Genomic DNA, 18,892 nt, shown 5'->3' on the forward strand with positions numbered 1-18,892 from the left:
TCTGACATAGAATTAAGTCAAGTCATGTCAAGTTGGGGAGCATGCAATGGTGCAGTGCGTTGCTATACCCACCCCATGACAAAACAGCTCGGGATCCCGGTTGGCAACCCCCCAGGCAGACACGCGGCCCAGTCCCACCATCCGGAAATGACCCTCTATCTGCGGCTCACCGACAAAAGCGCGATAGACATATGTGCCCCAACAAAACCGCGATGGACAAATGAGCGCCGACAAATCTACTAACTGGTTTTCGACAAATGCACATCAAAAAAATCGCCACGACAAAAAAGCGAGAGGCCAAGAGAGTGGGACGCCCTTGCTGCAATTCTTCCTACATATGCAGGGTGTGATCTTAAGGACTATCTGCGTGCCATGCTGATGGCATGTCGCGTCTCATAATATTGACTTCTAAAATAAACATTATTGTATATGCTTTAAACTAGTAATTCATATTTAATGAAACTTTCGCAATTTTGTCGGCGCGATTTTGACGGCATGTTTTAATCTGCATTATTTTGTCGGCGTGCATATGTCTATCGCGCAAATGTCGGGTCACACTATCTGCCGAGCCAGGTGTTACGTGGGTGACCCCTTGGCCTGGTCCAGCCACTCAAGTCCCCAACAATGAGAATCCTACAAGCTGGCCGTAGTACCGTAACTGAAGCTCCTTAACAATACAGGTAATGTGCCTCATTTGGGACTCCATGAGCAACTGCTCATTAGACACAAAGCCAAACCAATGGTACCCAAGGATTTTCCAGAGAGTCAAAGTACCAAAGGAGTCCAGTCTTCATCTCAGGTCACTGGATAGTGTCCATGTCTCGTAACCGCTTATCAACACAGGTAACATCAGGACTCTAAAAACTTGGACCTTTGTCCTTTTGCATAGGGGTGCCACACACCCCTTTCCAGCAACCTCATGACCCCCCATGCTCTCCCAATCCGTCTACTGACTTCATAGGAAGAGTCACCAGAGACATGAATGTCGCTGCCTAGGTAAGTAAACCGCTTGACAAGGTCAACACTCTCTCCACCTACAGACAAACTGCTGATGGCTGTGCCTAAGAGGTCATTAAAGGCCTGGATCTTGGTTTTTATTCAGGACACTCGCAAGCCCAGACACTCAGACTACTTGCTCAGTCTCTCGAGGGCCCCGATCAGAGCCTCCATTGACTCTGCAAATTAAACAGGTTAGAAAATGTATGCATGACATAACATTCAAGTGTGTTCGAGAGATGTGCAGGCACTGTAGTCTTCAGTGGACTGGTTCAGTAGTTAGATTCTAGAACCTTCTCAATCCATTTCAGGATACTGGGGGCTAAAAACTATCTAAAGAGGTCTTAGCAAAAGGCTGAAAATAGCCCTGGGTAGGACTCTAGTCCATCACAAGGACCACTGTTAGTCACATATGCGCACAAAAAACACACACTATATTCACATTAAGTGACATTTTTCTAGTGCCAGTTAACCTAACCTAAGTAAATAAATAAAAATGTTGTAATGAATTCCTTCTTTGTTTGAGCATGTCTGGCCGTAGTAATTTTCATGAAATGGGACTTACAAAGCTATTCAGTTATGACAATGTTAGAGAATACCAAAATTGAAAGGCACATATTATTATATTGAGTGACCATAATGGATATCAAGTGAATGTGGCACTTTGATGGTGTATTATAGGCTGACCAGATTTTTTAAGTCCCAATCTGGGATACTTGTGTAGTATGTGTGCTCACCCATAAAACTGCTTGTTTGTTTAATGCATGCTTTATCTCATCATCATCAAAAAGGAATCAGGGCACAGGGGAAAAAACAAACAGTTTCACAAATGAAAACATGGGATTCAACGCCTGAAGCGGAAACAAATAAATGCCAGTACTGTGTTTTTGTCTGTTTCCCCTGTGAGGTTTTGAGAGGCTTGATAAATTAATAATAATGTTCCCAGGTTTACTAATTTTGGAGCTCAGTGGACCAGTGACAATTCATAGCCAGTTTTTCGAGGACTTGCAGTAGACAATAACTGCATTAATATGCTTGACATGTTTGCCTTTTCCAGAACTGGCACAAAATGTCTACAGACCACTGCCAATCTATGGGAAACACTAACCTAAAGCATTTGGAAGAGTGAAATACTGGTGCACTGGTTCTTCTCCATTTGTGCTCAAGCCACTGGAAAGACTTCATGAAGCAGAAACAACATACTGATGGAAAAGTTCCAGTGCATTCCTGCCTAGACACACAGATGTCAGATTGTCCACTTGCACGCCCAGCCGCATGCGTGAAAAGCCATTGACCCCAAATAAGGACTTGTTTTATACTTACCACATGAAGCCAATGAGCAGACCACAACACTTGAATGCACGCAAAAACATATTGATACTTGTTGCTGCCCATTCAATCAGCATGTTGATATTTTCCTAGTCAATAAGTTACAGTTTTTGGTCAGTGATGCATACCTATAACAACTGAGGAACTGAGACTCAGCTAATGGAAGAAGATTTGGGCTTGTTATTACTGGAATTAAAAGGAGAAAAATGAGAAGGTAGAGTGACTAAATGCAGTAAAGGAAGGACAAGTATATATTCTTGTGAGTGGGGGGGCTTACAGTACATGACAAACAAATGCACCAAATATTTCTGTAGGTCTGTCCTGCACTTGGTTGATCTGCTGAGTTATATTCAGCCCTTCATACATAATTCTAGTACCCTTGTAACCAGCCTTTCATCCAAATTTACTACTTTGAATCCATGGCAGTGTGTCCACATTGCCGCATAAATAGAAATAATTCTGTGCGCAGTGCACGGCTAAAGTCCATTGGGGCATTCCTGGATGTCTGACATTATTTTCACCCCTTATTCCTCAATGTATTAAATATAGGAACTTGTTTATACTTAAGGCAGAGTCAATAATCTAAAGATATTCATACTTGTTGTGGCCTGTTCAATCAGTACATTCATGTTCTCCTAGTCAGTAGGTGACCGTTTTTGGGCAGTGTTGCATACCTAACAATATCACAGTAGAGGAAGTGAGACTTTCCTGATGGAAGTGGAGTTGCACCAGTTATTACTGAATTTAACAGGAAATTAGGAGAAGGTGGAATGAACAAAATCGGTAGAGGAAAGCCAAGTAAAATCTCATGAGTACGGGACCTTCATGATGAACAGATTCACTTCAAATACAGTATTTTTGCATGTCTATCTTTGCATTTTGACAACTTGTTGCACCATATTCAGCCTTTCATTCATAATTCTGGCTCTGATGTAACAAGCCTCTCACTCAAATTCACCATTTTGGATATGCATGCTGCACCTGCATTGCCACATCGTTAAGAAAAAATTCTGCACATAGCAAAAACCCAGTGCATGCAGGGGTGTGTGGGAGATGTTTGACATCATTTTCTCCATACAGCACACTTGCCCCATGCGTGTCAACTATAAACTAGACTTTAACCAGCCTTTATTTTCTACCTGTACACACAGTCTGCTGATGTTTCAGTAAGTTGTATTGAGAATCTGTTCATCATGACTAGCAGCTATCAACGGTGAAAAAGAGGAAAATACAGAGCCACCTGTTGGACATATGTCAAAGAAAATCAAACTGTCTCCACAAATTACCTTGAAGAATAAGTGTGCTACATTTCAAAAAAATTGGTCCCCTTTCATACAGGCAGATGGACATAGGTGTTTCACATGTTATATGCAAAGGCACCTAAAAAATAAATACAGTACAATTAAAGGGAAACTATGTAATTCTTGCATAGTGTATGATAAGCCGTTACACTACATGTAGACAAGGCAAAAAATATATATACTGTAACTATGTTTATACAGTATAGATCATTAGAATCTAATGTGGATGGCCATTTACACTATCCCTTAATTATGTTTAGAATACTGGCAAAGATAAGAAAAGGAGAAAGAATCAAGTTTATAGCAAAACCGTACCACTTACATTATGTTATATTATACTGTACATGTACTGTATAATTAAGAACAGGATTTTAAAATGTTAAAAGATGTGCATTTCACCAAGTAGTTTGCAAGACTGAATCCCCCAGTTGAGTTCTAATTAACAGTTGATCAGGTTGGTTCAATGGAAGAGTTAATGATTGTCACTGACAGCTGTATTAGTATACACTGTCTGATTAAATCTTTTTCATTTTACATATGCATAATATCAATGCATTTTTCTATTAATATAAACCACAGACGCACTTTAGAGTTACTGAAAATTATAGTGATTCCTTATAATAATCAAAAGAAAAATCTATGTTGTGCTCCTAAACTGAATGGACAGAAGTGCAAATGTGAATGAAACTGCTTACTAGAATAGAATATACATGTACTGTATAATTACCATTATAACATGAAGCAGTTAATTTTGAAATTGAATCATGTTGAGCAAAAAGAAAAAAAAAACAATAACAAAAGCAACATTTTAGTGTGCTGTTTGTGCTAATACCAAGGAGATTAGATCCCCAGGCAGCATATTCCAGTATATATACATATTTATATATCCTTTCCTAACCATGAATGCATTATCAGGTTTTCACTTTTGTAAAGATGAAATGTATCTTTTATTATTTTCTATTTTTGCTGTTGGAGTTTTCAGCAACTTCACTTGAGCCCACATGCAATATCAAAGAACAATTTGAAATGCAAGGCTTGTATAAAAAGGGGGATATTATAATAGGAGGAATTTTTGAAGTAAGTTTTAAAGCAATTTTACCAGATTTATCCTTTCATTCTAAACCAGAGAGATGGAAGTGTGAGAGGTAAGTGTAATATCTATCTATCTATCTATCTATCTATCTATCTATCTATCTATCTATCTATCTATCTATCTATCTATCTATCTATCTATCTATCTATCTATCTATCTATCTATCTATCTATCTATTTATGTACCTTGGTTAAGACAGGAAAGTCTACTTTCCATTTTTCAATAGCGTTAACCAGCTATTATTTCCAAGATCCTAGGTCTACTTTCTTAATTAGTCACTTTAAAAACAATCTCACATGTTCTGCAAGCTTTTATTTTTCATGAGTCAGTCATGTTTCCTCCCATACCTAAAACTTGTATTGTAGGGTAGGTTAATTGGCAAGTAAACTCGGAGAGTGTACAGCACAATGGAGTGACATTGTGACCCCTAGCACACTCTCTTCGAAAACACAGATTCAGAAAGTGGATAGATTGATAAAATCATTAAGAATATGTTATTGAAAAGGTTGCAGTTTGAAAAGGTAATTATAATTGTCCTTTCTGTTGCTGTTTTGCAGAAAATCACTTAGAGAAAAGGTTATACCATTTAAATGTTTTTCTTTCTATGACAAATTTAAGAATATCAATTTTAAATTTGTTTTTTCATTAAAACGTAATTCTGAGAGAAAAGTTCATTAGTAAGGCAGAAGTAAAATTTACTTAGAAATTTTAAGTTATATATATGATATCACCTCTTTTATGCAAAAACACATCAATTAAAATTTATTATAATGAAATATTTGCCATTAATATGATTTCATTTCTCATTAATACATTTACCTATATATGGGGAATTTAATGATCTTTAATTTTATATATATACAGAATACTTTATGTATGCATATATTCTATTTTGTATATGTACAATATGTTTTATATCCATCTTTCAACTTACTGTATTTTCCATATCTGTTATTTCCATTACAGACTTGTCTACAGACTACTGTAGATCCTATTTTTGTGGAATTGGATATACAGTAGCCCTAAAAGGTTCGAGAAGAGCTAGTCTTATTGTAAGACATCTAAATATTGAGACAATTTAGAGTGGCTTGTAAACCTAACCTGTGATACACTGAGTTGCCCTTTCTGGGTTGTTTCTTGCCTTATGCTTAGTGCTGCCAGGATAGGCTACAATAGTACACAACCATTAACTAGATAGAACATGATGTGCATGAAACAAAATGGAGATCACTCAGACTCCATATAGATAGTAATCAAGCTTAAAAACTGAACTACTATCATTAATAGGTAAGGCAACAACATTTAGTTTTTCACAACCAATTCTAACGTACCTGTTTGCAATAGTACTATAATATAAATTCTATAAGAATATGTATTTGATTTGTTACAAACCTATTTTATAGAATATGTAGCATTTAATATACATACAAATGCTGAATCAATTAAAAACTGATATTTAGCAAGTGTTCAATGAAACACATTAGTTTAGAAGTTCATGCAGTGCCACAGCATATTCTGGCAGCACTGGACAGAAAACGGGAATGAGAACAGTCCACTGCAAAGAACACTCACATTCTCAGTTGCACGCTCAGCCCAATAAGACAAATGTATAGATGTCAGTTACCCCAGTCTGCATGTGCTTAGAATATTGGAAAAAGTCAGATTATCTGGAGGAAATCTAGTTGCACATAGGGACAGAATACAAATCCATATAGACAGCACCTAGAAGAGAATTTGAAACCGGCATGGTGATGCAGTGGTAATGCTGCTGCCTTGCAGTAAGGAGACCGGGGTTTGCATCCCACATCCTTCCTGCATGGAGTTTGCATGCTCTCCCTGTGTCTGCATGGGTTTCCTTCCCAAGACTCGTAGGATAGGTGGATTGGAGGTTCCAAATTAGTCCTTTTGTGTGGTTGGTGTGTGTGTTTGTTGACGCTGCGAAGAATGAATGATGACTTTAGAGATTTAAGGTAGTAATGCTAACTATTTAATGATTACACCCACTTATTTTGAAGCTTTGAACAAAAATAGAACAATAAATAGATTTATTCTTAAAAAGATTTTAAAATATATGCAATTTTTCTTTCTCATTTTGTTGTTCCTTAGTTTAGATTTCTCTACATTTCAGTGGGCACTAACAGTGGTTTTAGCTATTGAAGAAATTAACAGAGACCAATCACTACTTCCTAACATCACACTGGGCTACAGGCTCTATGACAATTGTATGAAGCTCCAGGTTGCTCTCAGAGCAGCAGTTACACTGATTGCAGGTCTTGAAAACACTGTTACAGATTACAACTGTGAAGGACTTCCTCCTGTTGTTGCCATGATAGGAGATCCACTTTCTTCTCACTCAATTGCCATTTCGAGGGTGTTGGGTCTTTTTCGCATCCCTATGGTAATGTATGCATTTTTTCATTTTCTAAAATTGTCTTTGTGTGTAAGGAATACAAAGTGCATAATAGCAGAAATATAGGAACAGTCTCCTAGGCTTGATGCATTTTTTTAAATATAAACATTGTTGTAAATCAACTAAAAGGCAATTCATCTTTCAAAAGATGAAGTGGCACAATGTAGGAAAATCCCTAGAATTAGATTTTTTGCTATCAATGAGAATGTGTCAAAATCTAATATTTTATGACTTGTAGATGATAAAATATGTAAAATATTTAAAGTTTCCCTATAACTTAATAAAAATATTGGAGTTTATAACTGCATAAAATGTGCACAGTTATTTAATGCCTGTAACCTTGAACTGTTATTTTCTAAGAATGAAAAAACAAGAAATAATACATGTATGTTTGTATAAACAGGGGTGGGTAAAAGTAGGTTTACAGTTTAATGCAGTTTATGATTGTTACAATAGCTTTATTAAATCAAAAGAATGTCATAATGGCACAATAAACTTAGGTACAATCTCGTAAGAGCTCAAATTGCCAGCCTTGATTATTTACACATTCTTTTACTCTACTTGCTAATAACCATCAATCCATCCATTTTCCAACCTGCTGAATCCGAACACAGGGTCACGGGGGTCTGCTGGAGCCAATCCCAGCCAACACAGGGCACAAGGCAGGTACCAATCCTGGGCAGGGTGCCATCTCACTGCAGGCTAATAACCATTATAATAAGAAGAAGAAAACAAATAATACAAGTAAATAATACAATAATTAATAAAGAAATAATAATAGAAGAATAAACTCTGTGTTTCACGTACTCACAACTGGAAACCTACTTTTGCCAACCACAGCCCTCGTATATACAGTGTATATACTCACCGACCACTTTATTAGGTACACCTTGCTAGTACTAGGTTGGACCCCCTCCCTTTTGCCTTCAGGACTGCTGTAATTCTTGGTGGCATAGATTCAACAAGGCGCTGGAAACATTCTTCAGAGATTTTGGTCCATATTGACATGATAGAATCTCGCAGTTTCTGCAGATTTGTCAGCTGCACATCCATAATACAAATCTCCCATTCCATCACATCCCAAAGGTGCTCTATTGGATTGAGATCTGGTAACTGTAGAGGTAATTTGAGTACACTGAATTCATTGTAATGTTCAAGAAACCAGTTTGAGATGATTTGAGTTTTGGGACATTGTGCATTCTCCTGCTGGATGTAGCCATCAGAAGATGGGTACACTGGAGTAATTAAGGGATAGACATAGTCAGCAACAATACTTAGGTAAGCTGTGGCATTTAAATGATGCTCAGTTGGTACTAAGGGGCCCAAAGTGTTTCAAGAAACTATCTCACACCCCATTACGGCACCACCACCATCTTGAAACATTGATACAAGGTGGGATAGATCTATGCTTTCATGTTGTTGACGTCAAATTCTGATCCTACCATCTGAATGTCGCAGTAGAAATTGAAACTCTTCAGACTAGACACAGTTTTTCCAATCTTCTATTGTCCAAATTTGGTGAGCCTATGAGAATTGTAGACTGAGTTATCAGCTCTTAGCTGACAAGAGTGGCACCTGGTGTTGTCTCCTGCTTCTGTAGTCCATCTGCTTCAAGGTGCGATGTGTTGTGTGTTCTCCTGCATACCTCAGTTGTAACAAGTGATTATTTGAGTTACTGCTGCCTTTCTATCAGCTTGAATCAGTCTGGCCATTCTCATCTGACCTCCGACATCAACAAGGCATTTTCACGCTCAATGGATATTTTCCCTTTTTCAAACAATTCTCTATAAACTCTGGAGATAGTTATGCATGAAAATCCCAGTAAATCAGCAGTTTCTGAAATACTCAGACCAGCCTGTCTGGCACCAACAACCACGCCATGTTCAAAGTTAATTAAATCAACTTACTTCTGCATACTGATGCTCGGATTGAACTTCAGTTGGTGGTCTTGACAATCTCCACATGCCTTGTGATTGGCCGGTCAGATACTGTACTTGTGTTAACAAACAGTTAAACAAGTGTAATAATAAAGTGTCTGGTGAGTGTATAAACACACATACACACGCACACACACACACACACACACATATATACTATATATACATACTGTATATATGTATAGTATATTATACAGTATCTGCCAAATAATACAAAGAGTACACAACATGTGTTTCGTCCTTATTGGGGCTCATCAGGCATACGCACTTTTGTATCTCCTTATGGGGATCAAAACTCAGACATCAGCACCTGAGCTGAAACCTCTGATGTCGCGCCATCTATAAGCTGACTGACTGAAGGTGAAAGGCTTCCCTGCAGTGAGAGCCTTTATGTGTTGGCAGTGTCACAGAAAACTGGTATGTTAGATCCACTATGAGGTAACAACTCTACTGCTTGAATTGCTGCATATGGTAAGACTGGATTGCTATTCTTTAGTTATGTTTATTATTTCCCTTATAGATAAGTTACTATGCTACATGTTCCTGTTTAAGCAACAAAAGGGAGTTTCCTTCATTTTTCAGAACTGTACCCAGTGATGCCTTTCAAGTTAAAGCCTTAGTTCAAATTATCAAACATTACAGGTGGACCTGGGTAGGTGTTGTAGCATCTGATGATGACTATGGGCAGTATGCTGTTAAAAGCTTTCATGAAGAAATGAGCAAATTTGGATGTGTTGCTTTTAGTGAAACGCTCCCTATTGTTAATGCCAGAGGAAAAATTCTTCAAATTGTCAACATAATTAAACAGTCAACTGCAAAGATCATAGTTATCTTTTCCACAAGACAAGATGCTACTGCCCTAATACAAGAAATTGTTCATCAGAATATAACTGGCAGACAATGGATTGCAAGTGAAGCTTGGAGTACATCAACATTTTTAGCCACAAAGGAAAATTTTCCATCATTTGGGGGGACAATTGGCACAGCTATTCGCAGAGGTGAAATCCCAGGAATGAAAGATTTTCTTCTAAAAATTCGTCCTGATTTTGCTCCAAGTAATAATTTACTTTTAAAGTTTTGGGAAACAATGTTTGAATGCCAATTTATGGAAAACATAACCAATTTGAACAATTCTTACCTGCCTGACAGCAAACAATGTACAGGACTGGAAGACCTCAACAGCAAGCAGACTTCTTACACAGATGTCACTGAATCCAGGGCTTCATACAATATTTATAAAGCGGTTTATGCCTTGGCACATGCCCTTAATAATTTAGCATCCTGTAAAAATGGAAAAGGCCCTTTCGAAAACAGCAGTTGTGCAAGTGTTACACACTTTCAGCCTTGGCAGGTAAAAATGTTATTTAATTGAAGCTATTTTAAAAAATAATTTTGTGTGCTTGGCTGGACAGAGCTGAATTTTCTATTTATCATGCTGACTAAGAACACAACAAAATAATGCTGTTGTTTAAAAATATGTCCAAGGAAGAACAAGTAGTTTCTAGTTATGCACACCATGTTTGGAGCCAGCACCCATAACACACGCCTGTAGTATCATTACAATTCCGATTACAACTGTTTCTTTCTAATAGTCTTATAATGAATTAATTTTATTGCCAGAATTTATTTTAGAATCGAGTCATAATTGAGAAGTACCAACACAGTTTCAAAACTATTTACTGTATGTGATTCAATGTAAACTGCCTTATTTTTTATGAAACTTCACCTTAAGGCAAGTGAAAAGAAGATTTTTCTTTCATATTAGTCTTGTACATTATTGTTCAAGTAAAACATTTCCAGATAATTAATACATTTACGTATTTTTTTAATTATATGGCAACTTAACCTACTATAACATGCTTACTGTGAGAACTACAAAACATCTTGCATTTTCTAGATCATGTTCTCTTTTGCTCTTCCTCACTCTGTGTATTCCTTATGCAAGCTGATGCATTATTTGAAGACTGTCAATTTCACCAGCCATTTGGGAGAGAGAGTGGCTTTTGATGAAAATGGAGATGCCCTTGCAATCTATGACATTGTAAACTGGCAAATGGGAAGTGATGGGAATGTGGAAATTAAAACCGTTGGCATTTATGATAAAGCTGCTGGCACCTCACAAGAGATTTTCCTTAAGGAGGATATGCTTTTTTGGAATTTTCCCTCTGGAACAGTAAGGAAGTTTACTTATAATATAATGTGTCTTGAATTAACATATCAATAGAGACAAATGGCTACTGGACAAAAACTGTTATAAATTTTCATGTAAAATGTTCTTATATTGTTACTACCCTAAAAAACAATGTGTTGGATTCTCAACCAAGCTCAGCCTCTGTCTGTTTAGAGTTTGCATGCTCTCTCTGTGGATATACCTCAAGTACTCTTGTTTAATACGACAGCCAAAGACATGCACATTAGGGTGACTGCTGCCTCTAAACATTTAAAGTATTTATGTGTAAGAGTGCACTATGATGGACTGGCATCTCATTCAAGGTTTATTCCAACCTTCTGCTTTAATGCTGATATGATGACCTCTGTGCCCTCACAAGACTGTAGAAGTGTTAGTGGATTCAAAAAATGAATGAAGGATTTTGTGTTATTTTAGTATTTATTAACTTTTTTATTTTATATTTGTCTCATGCCTTAATCCATGGTGCCACACAAAACTGGTATTCGTTATTTAGTTTTTTTAATAATTGGCAGGTTAAGTGCCTTACACATGGTGAGTTATTGAAGAGAGGGATTAATCATTATATTTGTTTAAATTGCAATGCCTTAGCCACTACACCAGACTGCCTGCCTGGGTCTTGCAGTTTCTTTTTTCATATGAGTACTAATATTATATTAGCTTCCCGGGTCCTCACTGCGTGGAGTTTGCATGTTCTCCCTGTGTCTGCGTGGGTTTCCTCCGGGTGCTCTGGTTTCCTCCCACAGTCCAAAGACATGCAGGTTAGGTGCATTGGCGATCCTAAATTGTCCCTAGTGTGTGCTTGGTGTGTGTGTGTGTGTGTGCGCACACGCCCTGTGGTGCCCGGGGTTTGTTTCCTGCCTTGAGCCCTGTGTTGGCTGGGATTGGCTCCAGCAGACCCCCGTGACCCTATAGTTAGGATATAGCGGGTTGGATAATGGTTGGTGGGTACTAATATTATAAGGAACATCAGGAAATTGTTTTAAGTACTGCAATTTAAGAAAGAAAATACAAGTGTTCCAGTTTAGAGGTTATTGATTTAAACTTTTCTTTGCTTACTTTTTTCTCTGTGTCAAAATATTTAAATAAATAACTAGCATTTTTGACAACTAATTTAGAAACTATTTACAGTGGAACCTCGATTTATGAGTAACTTGGTTTACGAGTGGTCTGCAAGACGAGCAAAAATTTTTAATCAATTTTGACTTGATAAACGAGCGATGTCTTGCAATACGAGTTGTATGGATACACTTTGTCTGCTGAGCATCATGTGATCACAACTGAGCTGATGGTGGTTCTCTCTCTCTCCTTATCTCGCTCGTTTGCCCAGCGCGTCTCTCTCTCTCTCTCCTTATCTTTCTCGCTCACTCACCAAGCGTGTCTCTCTCTCTCTCCTTATCTCACTCGCTTGCCCAGCGCGTCTCTCTCTCTCTCTCTCTCTCTCTCCTTATTTCACTCGTTCACTCGCCCAGCGCGTCTCTCTCTCTCTCTCTCTCATCTCGCTCGCTTGCCCAGCGTGTCTCTCTCTCTCTCCTTATCTCGCACGCTCGCTCGCCCGTCTCTCTCTCTCTCTCCCTCCCTCCCTCTCCTTATCTCGCTCGCCCGTCTCTCTCTCTGGCAATCGTCTCCTCTTCTCCGTCTGAGTCTGTGTGCCTCACTCATATAGTCAACATCCGTACGAGCGTATAGTGTTTACTACAGCATTGTGACTGTGTGTGTGTGCGCTGTGAAGTGTGAGTCTCCATCTTGCTCCCCAAAACACAAAGCTGAGTCTCAGTATTTTAACACCAGCTTTATTCAGCTTGAAACAGCAACAGCGCTGTTATTTATTGTAGCGGGATCTTTATAATGTTCCTTGTATGACCCATTGATGACAGGCGCTTATAGCATGTCTGCGATCTTTTTGGATGCGCTTATATGGCGAACTGCTACAGCACTCGGAGACTGCGATTGCTTTGGGACGCTCTTTCACGTGTCGTCCCGTTGGGCGGAATTCCACATGAGTTCAGAAACTCACACCAGCCATGATTCTTTTTAAAGGTAAAGTGCAGGTTAATTGTATTATGTATTATACCTTATATTTTGTATTAATCATTTTTATATGAATAGTTTTGGGTTGTGGAACGAATCATCTGAGTTTCCATTATTTCTTATGGGGAAAATCGCTTTGATATACGAGTGCTTTGGATTGCGAGTACGTTTTCAGAACGAATTATGTTCGCAAACCGAGGTTCCACTGTATTTTATTAATCAGTTATTTTTAGTTAATTGCTGATGGATAACAATGGATAAAAAATGTGTACATAATTTTCATGTAATCTTCAGTTTCCAGAGTCCATTTGCAGCAAAAGCTGTCAACCTGGCACTAGAAAAGCAACTAGGAAAGGAGAGCCAATCTGCTGTTTTGATTGTATACCTTGTGCAGATGGAGAAATTAGCAGTCATATAGGTGAGTATTCTTTATTTCGTGCTCTCTCAATATAAATAGAAAATACATCTCTACTATTGCATACTGTATATGGTGTTCTTAGGTATTTGTCAAGTTTTCATTACAACATTAATATCAAGCCCCTCCCTTTATAATTCTGTATGTTTTATATATGATTTTTTCAAATATGAACTTTTTATCTGTATGGTGGCGCACTGCTGCCTCACAGTAAAGAGACCAGGGTTTACATCCCAGAACCTACCTGTGTGGAGTTTGCATGCTATCCCCATGTCTGCGTGAGCTTCCTCTGGGTGCTTTGGTTTCCTCCCACAGTCCAAAAACATGCAGGTTAGGTGGACTGGTGATACTAAATTGGCCCTTGGGTGTGATTGTGGTGTAAATGTATTTGTGGGTTCAACCTGCAATGGGCGGACACCCTGCCCTGGGTTTGTTGGTGGGTTAGATTCCAGTACCCCCCTGCAGCATTGTTCAGAACTAAGCAGGACTTTTTATCTTGTATCAAAAGAGGTGACATGGATGATAAAAAATATGTATGCATCAAATCATCCAAACTACTGAACCAAGTTGGCCAGCTTGTTTTCCAAGCTTTAAACAAAGTCCTTCCCCTTTTCTATTCTCATTGTACACACATCTTACAGTTAGTTATATAGTGTCAGGGACCTTTTTACAAGATCCTAGACCATTAGGCAATGATATCTTTTGTAACACTGATATTATGCTCTTGAACACAATAGTTATCTAACTCGTTCCTGGGAGGCATCTGTTACAGCAAGTTTTAATTGTAATTACTGCTTAAATGAACTCCCTTTCTAATTAAACATACTTGTTTTCGTTCAGTCAAGTATCCCCCACAGGGTTTCTTCATTTTCTTATGCCCTTTCAAAGCATGACACTAGTCTTACTGTTTTATGTTGTCAAGATTTTGCTCTCTCTCACATTTATTTTGGTAGTTTTTCCTGATTTAAGCCATTACTTGCCAATGAACAGTTAAGTAGGCAATACTCTTTAAACATTCATTGTTGTTTGTACTGGTGTTTCAATACATCATTGTGTCTTCCTAAAAACATAATGAGAGCAGAAAAACGCTAGTTAATTTAACTAACGACATATACAGTAGATTCAGAAAATATTCAGACCCTTTCACTTTTTGCACACTTTATTTGGGTTGTAGACGTAACTTTAAATGACTAAATGAGTCTTTTTTACCAATGAATCAATGATCCATAATAACATAGTGAAAGTATGTTTTTAGAAAGGTTTACAAATTCTTTAAAAATCTGTCACTATCCCTCCTAATCCATTAACAGTTGTGTTTGGTGTACTTCCAGATGGGCTTAAACTGGAGAAGGACAAACAAACTGTAATACCTTACTATTAGCAGGTAGACCTATCTTGCTCAACTGGAAGAATCCTAGTCCACCTCATTTAAGTCCGTGGGTAACTGATGTTATATACTATTTGAGTTTGGAAAAAATCTAATTCTCACTTAGAGGATCTGTAAAAAACTTATTCAAAACCTGGCAGGATCTAATCAATAACATTTTAGAATCAGCATTTAAATTGAGGAAGCAGATTTTCTCCCTTCCTTCTTATTGTATTTATTTTTGTTCATTTACTAATTTATCCATTTACTTTACTAGTTTAAAGTTTTACTTTGCTGGCCTTGCTCTCTTTCTTGTGGGTGGGCGTTGATTTGTTATTGTTAAACTTGACTTGCTTGTATGGAATGTTATTTGATTTTAATAAAATCAATAAAATGCAAAAAATTCAAAAAATAGAAAACTGAAATCTCTCATGAATGTAAATACTCAGGCCCTTAATTGGGTATGTTGTGGAAAACCCTTTGGAAGCAGTTACAACTTTGAGTCTTCTTGGGTAAATCTCCACAAACTTTGCTCACCTGGATTTGGGCAGTTTATTCCATTCTTCTTGGCACATCTTCTTAAGCTCCATCAATTGGGAATGGTAGCATCTGTAAACTGACATCTTCAGGACTCTCCACAGATGTTCTGTGGAGGTTAAGTCTGGGCTTTTCCAGGGCCACTCAAGGACAGTCAAGAATGTGTCCCAAAGCCACTCCAGCATTGTCTTGTCTATATGCTTCAGGTCGTAGTTGTCCTGAGAGGTGAACCATCACACCAAGCTGAGGTTGCATGCAGTCTGGAGCATGTTTTCTTTAAGGACCTCTCTGTATTTGGCTGCATTCATCCTTCCATCAATTATGACCAGTTACCGTTCCTGCTGTTGATATGTACCCCTTCAGCATGATACTGCCACCACCGTGCTTAACTGTAAGGATGGTATTAGGCATGTCCTGAGCAGTGTCTGGTTTTTGGCAGACAGAGTGCTTGAAGCTCTAGCCAAAGAATTCATTTTTTGTCTTCTTAGACCAGAGAATATTTCTCATAATGCTCACAAATTCATTTAAATTGTCTTTTTTTTACCTGAGTGGTTTCCGTCCAGCTACTCTACCATAAAAACCTGATTGATGGAGTGCTGCTGGGATGTTTGTCCTTCTGACAGGTTTTCCAGTCTCATGAAAGAACTTCTGAAGCTCTGCTAGATTTACCACTGGATTATTGGTCACTCCTTGTTTACTCAAATTGGCAGGACAGCCAACTCTAGGAAGTGTCCTGGAGATTCCAAACATTTTCCATTTCAAAATTAGTAAGACTCCTGCATTCTTGGGATCATTGAGAGCATTAAAAATGGTTTTATACCCTTGACCTGATCTATGCTTCTCCACAATTTTATTGTGCAGGTCTACAGAGACTTCCTTGGACATTAGTGTTTGGTTTTTGTCCGGACATGTCGTGTGAATTGTGGGACTTTAGATACACAGATTCTAAGCACAGATGCTTAGATACACAGATACTGGTTCTCAGTTACTGTATATCCATTGAATTAGGTTTGCCACAGATGGACTCCAGCCAAGTTCTACACAAATTTCAAGGATAATTAAAGCAAACAGGAAGCACCTGACCACAATTTGTAGTGCCAGAGCAAAGGGTCTGAATACTTAAATAAATTTGAGATTTCAGTTTTGGATTTTTAATAAATTTGCAAACCTCTCTGAAAACATGTTTTCACTTTGTCATTATGTGTTACTGAGTGTAAAAAAGTGAAGGGTCAGAATACTTCCTGAATCCATTGTATGTAAGCACAGGTTGTGAAATCGGATGGAAGCAAAAACTTGCAGACACAAGAAAATCTGGAAGGTAATAAAGAAAATGCTACTTGAGTTCCCATTTAATCTCATCAGGTGTTTTATTTTCTTCTTTTAGATTCCATTGAGTGTGTCAAGTGTCCGTCAGATTTCTGGTCAAACAGTGAAAAAACACAATGTGTAGTGAAAGAAATTGAATTTCTTTCATATGAAGACGTAATGGGAATTACTTTAACAACAACAGCATTGTTTGGAAGTTGTTTATCGTTTAGTGTTTTAGGAGTTTTTTTACTCTATCGAAGTACTCCTGTCGTAAAAGCCAACAATTCAGAGCTCAGCTTCCTTTTACTGATAGCACTAAACCTCTGTTTCCTTTGTTCTCTCTGCTTTATTGGGCAACCTTCCCAGCTGACCTGTGGGCTGAGGCATGTGCTGTTTGGCATCAGTTTTGCTTTGTGTATTTCTTGTATTTTGGTAAAGACATTAGTCGTGATTATGGTGTTTAAAGCCACTTTGCCAGGTAATAACGCAATGAAATGGTTTGGTGCAGCTCAACAGAGAGGCACGGTTTTCATTTTTACATGTATACAATCCTTGATATGCATAATATGGTTAACCACAGCACCCCCTGTCCCAGCAAAAAATACCAACTATCAGAATACAAAAATTATTTTGGAGTGCAATGTGGGTTCTTTAATGGGCTTTGGCTTCCTGCTGGGATACATTGGTATTTTAGCTTGTGTATGTTTTATCTTAGCCTTCCTAGCACGAAATCTGCCAGACAATTTTAATGAAGCTAAGTTCATCACATTCAGCATGCTTATCTTCTGTGCTGTCTGGATTACTTTTATTCCAGCTTATATCAGCTCCCCAGGAAAATACACTGTAGCTGTGGAAATATTTGCTATTTTGGCATCTAGCTTTGGTGTTCTCATTGCGATATTTGCACCAAAATGTTATATTATTTTGTTTAAACCAGAAGAAAATACAAAAAAAGCACTGATGGGCCGAGCTGTTACTAGCAAGTGAACTTTTATTTTATACCGTACTATTTCCTGACAAACCTTACAAAATAATATCTATTTTTATATATTTTGGTGCAGCATTAAGTTCATAATATAATTATAATAATTATGTAACTGCATTGTATTAATAAAATATACAATAAAGTGAACTATATTGCCTTAGATTATTGAAAATAATCATGGGATTAGTCTTTGGATACAGCAATTTCATCTTGTTCTGTATATAATAAGACCTGTTATGTAATGACCTGTTATTTCAAATTCTCTCATGCTGTCACAATCAAAGACAAGAAAACAAAGCTTATCTTCACACAGGTTTATCTTCCATCTTTGCTCTGTATCCAGTATAGTATATAGCAAAGACACTTTGGCAGACTTCTGCATATATGTGTGTAGATACAGTCATAGCTTGGTTGCACAGTGGTTAGCATTGCCACCTCATATCTCCAGCTTCCTGGCTTTGGATATCAGCCCCTGCACTATCTGTGTCAAGTTTGTTCTCACTGTGCTGACATGAAAGTTTTCCACATTGTCCATTTTTCTCCAGCATTCCCTAGATATACATGTTTGGTTAAATGTCAATTGGCCAATTAGCTGAATGCATAGGTCTTTCAGGTTGGATTTTTTCCCTGTCCAGATTTGGTTTCTGCCTCAAGCATACTGGTGGGATAGAAGCTAGTTCTTCATTACCATGAATTTGATAAAAGAGTTGGAGAATGGGTGAATGGATATTTATTTATATAGAGTTTCCAACACCTTATGGTTCTGTTTCTTGGGAGCTGGAAAATGTTGAGGACCAATTAGATAATTAGCGAATAACCATTAATTAGTTTATATAATATTGTTTCAATTCCTGTACAAGGTTATTGAGTGGGCAATGTTCAATAACTTTACATTAAACTGTATAAACCTATTATTAAAGTGACATCTTTGTTTACAAAGAAGATAATGTCTTTAATTACTCTTGTAAGAGAATGAAGGAAACCTGGTGTTTATTG

At 37.7% G+C, this 18,892-nt stretch overlaps 1 protein-coding gene across 1 annotated transcript; it reads left to right on the top strand.

The window, feature by feature from the left end:
• Positions 1 to 816: 816 nt before the first annotated feature.
• LOC120529395 (extracellular calcium-sensing receptor-like) lies at positions 817 to 17,898 on the top strand. The gene is made up of 8 exons (XM_039753194.1): positions 817 to 843; positions 4,463 to 4,541; positions 4,609 to 4,771; positions 6,826 to 7,117; positions 9,587 to 10,417; positions 11,012 to 11,239; positions 13,580 to 13,703; positions 16,988 to 17,898. The coding sequence occupies exons 1-8, from the start codon at positions 817 to 819 to the stop codon at positions 17,896 to 17,898; spliced, it is 2,655 nt and encodes an 884-aa protein (XP_039609128.1).
• The last annotated feature ends 994 nt before the right edge of the window (positions 17,899 to 18,892 follow it).

This window comes from Polypterus senegalus, chromosome 1 (genome assembly GCF_016835505.1).
Source record: "Polypterus senegalus isolate Bchr_013 chromosome 1, ASM1683550v1, whole genome shotgun sequence".
Taxonomy (NCBI): domain Eukaryota; kingdom Metazoa; phylum Chordata; class Cladistia; order Polypteriformes; family Polypteridae; genus Polypterus; species Polypterus senegalus.

Bases quoted from the DNA above. Each gene is read 5' to 3' on its own strand.
- LOC120529395 (XM_039753194.1), top strand. From the start codon at position 817: ATGTCTCGTAACCGCTTATCAACACAG. The intron at 4,542-4,608 runs GTTTTCACTTTT...TGGAGTTTTCAG, and splicing joins AACCATGAATGCATTATCAG to CAACTTCACTTGAGCCCACA. The intron at 10,418-11,011 runs GTAAAAATGTTA...TCCTTATGCAAG, and splicing joins CACACTTTCAGCCTTGGCAG to CTGATGCATTATTTGAAGAC.